This window comes from Bactrocera dorsalis, chromosome 6 (genome assembly GCF_023373825.1).
Source record: "Bactrocera dorsalis isolate Fly_Bdor chromosome 6, ASM2337382v1, whole genome shotgun sequence".
NCBI classification, from domain to species: Eukaryota; Metazoa; Arthropoda; class Insecta; order Diptera; family Tephritidae; genus Bactrocera; species Bactrocera dorsalis.
This window is the reverse complement of record NC_064308.1, coordinates 12688237-12695765: the sequence shown is the minus strand read 5'-3', so window position 1 is coordinate 12695765 and position 7529 is coordinate 12688237. Positions and strand designations below refer to the sequence as shown.

General features: G+C 37.2%; 1 protein-coding gene and 1 pseudogene across 1 annotated transcript; one reads left to right on the top strand and one right to left on the bottom strand.

The window, feature by feature from the left end:
* Nucleotides 1-407: 407 nt before the first annotated feature.
* LOC125779157 (uncharacterized) lies at nt 408-1582 on the top strand (annotated as a pseudogene).
* Nucleotides 1583-1812: 230 nt separating this feature from the next.
* LOC125779667 (uncharacterized) lies at nt 1813-2551 on the bottom strand. The gene is made up of 3 exons (XM_049460944.1): nt 2252-2551; nt 1957-2069; nt 1813-1890 (listed from the first exon to the last, which is right to left on the bottom strand). The coding sequence occupies exons 1-3, from the start codon at nt 2433-2435 to the stop codon at nt 1813-1815; spliced, it is 375 nt and encodes a 124-aa protein (XP_049316901.1). The 5' UTR covers nt 2436-2551.
* Nucleotides 2552-7529: the final 4978 nt, after the last annotated feature.

The following is a 7529-nucleotide window of genomic DNA, read 5'->3' as shown; positions in this document are numbered from 1 at the left end:
TGGTTTAACAATGGCTGCAAAACTTTTTATGAATTTTCGATAATATTTTGCGAGAGCTAGGAAAGATCTAAGCTCCTTGAGAGAAGTAGGAGTGGGAAAATCTTTTATAGCTTGTATTTTTACGGGATCGACGGTGATTTTATTGTATTTAATTATGTGCCCCAAATATTCTACTGGATCTTTAAAGAAGTGTGACTTTTCATTGGAAATCTTCATGTTAGCTTGATGAAGTGCATTTATAATAGGAGTGTTTTATTTGACCAGCAAATTAAGCTATTAGCTTATTTTGTACGGAAGACTTAGCCAACATAATTTCGTTGGCTTGTCATAAGCTTTCATAGCTTGTATATTGGACTAGAGGCATTGCCAGTTAAAATGCTTTTTTCATTCACAATAGCTATGATTTTTGTCCAAAAAAGTAGTTGGCAATAGCGACAACCCTCATTTTGACAGATAAAAATGTAAACAAATGAAAAATATATAAATGAAAAGTATAGAAGTGCAAGAAATGGAAAATTTAATAAAAGATGCGGTAAGTAGGAATTAAAATTAAGACAAAATTAAATTTGTGTGTTTTCCAGTTGCTTGGTACTATGTACACAAATTCAAATGATGAGGATAAGGAAATATTGACCATCCTTGCTGGTTTAGCTGCTGAATCAAGTTCGTCATCGGAGGATTCAGAACAAGAGCAGACAGAGAATCCAAAATGCTTTAATTTTGTGGACACCATAGATAATTTTGGAGATGAGGATTTCAAATCACACTTGAGCCGCAGCTCTTTAGATTACTTAATAGGTATGCTTTGTTTTTGTTATGCGACTTTTCTGTGTGAGTATTTTTTGCAGGAAGATATGAAGAAAGTGAACAAACCTGTTTTGCTACGAAGTCTGGAAAAGCCAAAATTCCTGCTAAAACAATGATGTACATGTATGTATGGTAATTAAGTAATACAATTACCTTCAGACAGCTAGCCGTATTGTTTGTGTAACGAAGTCCACAGCATGGGCGATTGTTCGTCGGATTGTCGCGTGGGTTATCTCAATAGGCCATGAGTTTGTTAAGTGGCCAACTGGAAATGCGTTGGAAGAAACTACTCGCAAGTTTTTACAAAGGAAACAAATACCAGGTCTTATTGGTGCAATTGATTGTACCCACATAACAATTAATGCACCAATAAAAGACAAACATATATATTTTGATCGTAAACGTAATTATAGTGTTGTACTGCAGGCCATTGTCGGTGTTTAAAGATTATGGTTCCTTAACGCCTAATCAAATCAGCTTTAACAAAACACATTCTTCAGCAAGAATAGTTGTTGAAAATGCACTTGGAGCACTGTAAGGACGTTTCCGAAGGCTTCTTAAATTTACGGAGCACAGAAATTTATGTGCAATTTCGAATTTAGTTGCAAGTGCATGCATTATGCACAATATATGTATTATTACAAACGACGATACAATTATTGACCCTCAAATTGAAAGTGCCGAACCGGAGCCAGAACCTGCTAATGAGCTGGCGAGAGAAACAAGTGGAGATCGTCGGAATCAGTTTCTTATAATTTTAACACGAAGAAACTAATAAATTTTAATTTTTTTATTTGCACTTTTGGAGCAACATTTTCCATTTTCAATCTCAAATAATAAAATTATTTATAATTTTACGACATATTTGTTTTAGATAAACACGTACATATACGTATGCATTTGTTGCATTTATTGTATGTAAAAAATGTTCATTTTATGATAAGCTTGATTATAAATTTCCGTTAAATAAAACAATATATATTCGTTAGAAATCAAGTAGCTTTTCTAATTTTTATTCATAAAAGACTGCTGTAAAATTTTTAATTTTTCTTCTTCTATTTTCATTTTTTTTTTGTTCAATTTCTATTAGAATATCTTGTTTTCGGCCAAATCCTGCATTTGTTTTTCTATATTCGCATAAAACTTCACCTGCACTTCATCACTTTTCTTTGTTTGTTCGATTTTTTTATCAACATATCGTTCTTTAGCCCTTGTCCGATTTTTTGAAACAGGATTTGCTGCGTTCGGCTCCTGTGAATACACTGCATTTGGTCTGCATATGCTACGGCTTAGTGCAAACCGGCTCTGTCTAGAAGTACTTGGCATATCGTCGAGCATTGTTTGAAGATCAGTTCAATCCTTTAACAACTCCTTACCTGTTTAAAAATATAAAAAAGCGAATGCAATATAAGCAATACATAATGAACATTAAATTTTAACTAACCACTAAACTCAATCAATGCCTCTTGAGGATCTGTTCCAATGTTTATGGTGTGGTTGTTGGACACCAAGCAACTTTCGGCAAAAATTTCGTCTATTTCGCGCATATACGGTACTGTGCACGGAGAAGTGCCAGTCTGCTTCTCGTTGTCTTTCGCTGTTTTGTAGGCATTCAAAAGCGTTGGCATGTTTGATACAAGGGCAGCCGCATTAATTGTTGTATCCTGTGGAAACAAATGTAATAAATTTTTACAAAATAGCTTTAAAATATTCTTACTGTAAATCCTTGATATATCATGTCTTCCAAAACGTTTTCATATGCGAACTTTTTCTTCTGCGCATGTAGGAACTCATCCTTCCTCTCATTGTAGCACTTCACGAATAGGGAAGTGTCTCGGCCTTCGTCCAAACTTTTCTTTTGCTGTATATAAACGAAATAAATAATTATTTAGTTTGCGAAAAGTTTGTTTACAAATTTAAAAATTCAAATTTACCTTTTCTCCATGTCAAACATTTCGTTGCAATAAATTGAATAACAGTTGATTGTTATTGCCCGCGTTGCCAACATAATGCATATTTAAGCGAAAATGTGAAATAAGCTAAATGCGTTTTTTGTCCATGCTTTAGCTGTTAACTTATGATGGTCAAATAAAACACGGCTAATAATGCATATGTGCTTTTGTATAGTCATAGCTACATCAGGTATGGGGTATCTATCTGTAATAGTTTAAGCGTTTAGCTTTTAAAAGTCTACAACCATTCTGCGACTGTCCAAATGGGTAAATTGTACGGACTTTTACTAGGTTGGATTATTTCACTTTCTAAAAGTTTAATTATTTCTTTGGTAATAAAGTCATTATCAGATATAGGGTACGGATATTGTTTTGTCCAGATAGGATCATCGGATTTCGTCCTAATTGTGGCTTGTACAGTGGTAGAAAATGGTAATATTGAGTTAGTACTTTCATTTTGTTGCATTATTTTTTCAATTTCAGATCTATATTTTTCATTGCTTACTGTATAATTAATATTTTTTGCAAAATTTCTCTTTCTTTCTTGGCAATATATTTATAACTGAGCTTATACTCGAAAAGGTTAATCTCGGCATTAAGTGTTCTGAGCCCCTGTTCGCCCAGAAGCATATCAAATTCTTCTAATGCATTAGTTTCAAGAAATGTAAGGAAATCATCCAACACTGATATTATTTTTTTGATTTTGATATTGAAAAACCATGAAGAGTTTTTACTTTTGTGGGTTTGATTGGAATAGACTCACCGATATTACATTTGGTACTTATGTAATTGTATGTTGCTCCAGTGTCGTTGAGGATATTAACTGCTTTGCCTGTATCCCTGCACGGCAATGGATTCACCTGCTTGAGAAAAACAAAGCCTGTCTTATATTCATAATCGTCACTTTGTTTTGTAGCAGGTGGTCGTAATTCATCGCCGCCATGTTGTGGCGTGAGAGAGCCTAGTTGGTTTACTCGTTGTATCTTCTCTGGTGCGTTGTAGTTGCAAGATGAAGGATTTTGGTGCCTCTTCTGTGTATCTCCTCGAAATGGGTTATTTGGAGGTAATCCTTGCATTTGACGACTATAGTTGTTTTGTAAAGGTGCAGCGTTGAAGTTGGTGGGTCTTCTGTATTGCCGTGAAGAATCTACGTCCATGGGTTGGCACTGTGGGGTGGGTGCACTCTATGTATATTGCGCTTGCACGTTTGGTCTATATCTTCGCTGATCATCGCGGTATCTTCTGTTTTGAAAGGGTTGATGTTGCATATTGTATTTTCTGTAGTCATCGTACTGAGGAAAATCGAATTGCAATTTCTCGTTGTCGTCGTATATCGTACTTGCGATGGCGTAGGCGGTTTCTAATTCCTTTGGATTATGGCTGTAGAGAGTGCCGCTTGTATGCTTGCTGTTCAAGCCATGAATAAACGTTCTGACGGCTTCTTGATTCGCATACTTTTGCATTTCTGATGGGTCACCTGAGCTTCCCATTTCAAATTTTGTTAGAGCAAGATTCAATGCCATGCTGACTTCGCAATGAAATTCCACCAGCGTAAGTTTGTTTTGCGTAATCCCTTCCATTTCGTCCAATAAAACGTAAAAAGGTCTCTGGTCCGCACGCATGTAGTCGAGGCGATTTATGATTGAGTAGAAGTTGACCTTCGTGTTGTGGTTGATTAAAATATCGGCTGCTTCTCCTTGAATTTTCGAATGCAATATCGAAAGTGCGGTATAATTCATGGCATATTCTTTTATGTTTTCCATGTGCGTCCAAGTTGATACTCATTGTGACAAGCATGATATCATCCACAAATATCACGTCACCCGATCACGCACTCAGCGCATGGCCTGAGTACAAAGTCCAAATATCACGCCACATGCTTAACAGTAACAAATGTATAAGTAATACAATTCCTTTAGAATTTGTTTTTAGAAAATTTTATTTCCCTTGGTAGTTCCAAGGGCAGCCGGTCTCTGCGGAAGAGTTGAAATAACTGGCGACATAAGAGCGACGTTAGCGTCTAAATACCTACACTACTTTGCCCTAACTTTAGTTGCTGCACGTTATTGGCCGCGTGACTTCTTAGTTGCTTACACTAGCAACTGTTTACCCAATTCTTTGCTGTCTTGCGTTTATTTTGTTGTTGTCACGCGCAAGGCTAAAAGTGTTCGATCAGTATAATGCCCGGATGCATACTTAATGCGGTATTCAGTTCTTATTAACGTGTAAAGTTGCATACGCGCCGTCAGCGAATTCGGTGCAAGTGATATTTTTGCCGGATGTTTGGTTACCTGTGCTAACTTACATGCAAAGCAATCATATAAATACTAGTTCCATGTCTTTTGTTATACAGCATCCATAGAATTCAGTCCAATAAAGGAAAGTTCTGATATAAGCGATAACACTCAAGTACAGAACTATAAAATATATATTTTTTTGTATTCCCAATACCGAAGAATATTAATTGGCGCCCAACGTGGGGCTACACAACAAAAGGATTCAGATATAAAATCCTTACAGTGTAGTCAAAGGGATATATGTAAGTCTCATACGAAAACATAAAGGAATATTAATTCCTTTAAAGTGAAAATACAAGTGAATAAAAAATGACACAAAACGGAATAACAGCTCTAAATGAAGTCGTACAGAACCTCCAGAGGAAACTGGTGCTAATGGAAACAAGCCAAGGAACTGAAGTCATACACGAATACCAGGATTTATGTTCATACAACAATCCTGGAGAAGTAGACTTAAATATATTTAAAACGTTACCAATGTTTAGTGGAGACTACCACGATTTCCGAAATTGGAGAAAGATGGCTACAACATTAATGTCCAATATATCTAAATTTCAAGCATTTAATATTGTTACAAAAGTAGTATTAAGTTGTATTTGTATTACTATATGCATCCCTGATTATGAACAATAGCTGTAGGTATATGGAATAACATTTGTCTTGTTGTAGACATCTGGCGCCACGGCTGTCTGCTTGTCGAAACATTAGACATCTGGCGCCGCACTGTCTGCTTGTCTAGTTAAACATTTGCTGAGTCTGGCGCCGCGACTGTCTGCTTGCGTCTGGCGCCGTATAGCCGTATGTTCTGGTAATTTCCAGACGCGATATTCTAGAAGGACACGTCGGCATCAGCGAGAAGTGCGTGGCTATATAAGCCGTGGCAGCGCCAACGTAATCAACCAGTGCTAAGAGTAAACTGATATAGTGTAGACGAGTTGTGAAATAAAGAGTTGTTGAATTAAATTAAACAGTGTTGATTTTATTTGTCAATCCAGAGATACGAACCTAACAAAGTAAACTAGCAAGAGTAAATTCGTAACAATTGGTGTCAGAAGTGGGATTGTCAAATAATCCAAATTCAAGATGGTTAAATTCGGAGAATTGAGAATTCAGCAATTAAAAAAGGAACTGGAGGAGCGTAATTTGCCGATAAGCGGGCAAAAGGCGGATCTGCAGGCACGATTACGTGAAGCAATGGAAGCGGATGGAATTAATGTCGACGAATTCGAATTTGATGGGCCAGAAACTTCTACAAAGGTAGAAGAAAAAGTAAAAGAACAACGAACATCATCAAGTGTGGACATGAACATGCTGTTAGTGGCTATTAAGCAAATGGCAGAGAATGCAGTGCAAACAGAAAATCGTCTGGCACAGCAAATAGCACAAAATACATCACAAATAGCAGACAATGCAGTGCAAACCGAAAATCGTCTGGCACAGCAAATAGCTGAAAATACATCACAGTTAGAGTCTCGCCTTACACAACAACATCGTTTGGTACAACAGATTACGGAAAATACTACACAACTACAAAAACAAGTGCAAGAGAAATTTTCAAAATTTGAAGACGAATTAAGCACTTTAAAAAATGACGAAGAAAATTTAAAAGCAGAAGTTCTTCAATTAAGTAATCGTGTGCGAGAACTGCAACTGCATGGCCCTGCACCATCAACAAATAATCAAAGATTGAAGGCACCCACATTCGATGGAAGTATTCCATTTCAAATTTTCAAACTTCAGTTTGAAAAGACAGCAATGGCCAATAACTGGAATGCAGCGGACAAAGTAGCGTCCTTGTTTGTATCATTGAAAGGACCTGCGGCAGAAATCCTTCAGACTATTCCAGACTGTGAACGGGACAACTATGAGGCATTGATGAGTGCGATAGAAAGACGATATGGTAGTGAGCACCGGAAACAAATATACCAGATCGAACTGCAAAATAGGGGTCAGAAAATGAACGAGTAATTGCAAGAGTTCGCAACTGAAATAGAACGACTGGCTCATTTGGCAAATGCAGATGCACCTGTGGAATACATTGAGAGGGTAAAAATTCAATGTTTCATAAATGGAATTCGCGATGTGGACACCAAACGCGCCACATATGCATTGCCAAAAAGAACGTTTGCTGAAACGGTTTCGCACGCCCTCACACAGGAAACAGCTTCGCTACTAAGTAAACCAGCACACAAAGTACAAAGAGTTGAAATGGAACAACCAGCGCTCATGGAAGAAATATTGAAGACTCTGAAGACAATTGCTGCACCGCGAGTAAATACAACAGGCAGATGTTTCAACTGTGGAAAAGCGGGTCACTTTGCCCGAAATTGCAATATAAAAGTAAACCCATCAAAACGGAAACAACCAACAGATAACGAGGACGCAGCATCCACATCTCATGAGTCGTTAAACTAAAACGGAACAGTTCAAAGGGGCTTGAGCTGGTTCCCACAACTATTTGCCCCGCCATCTC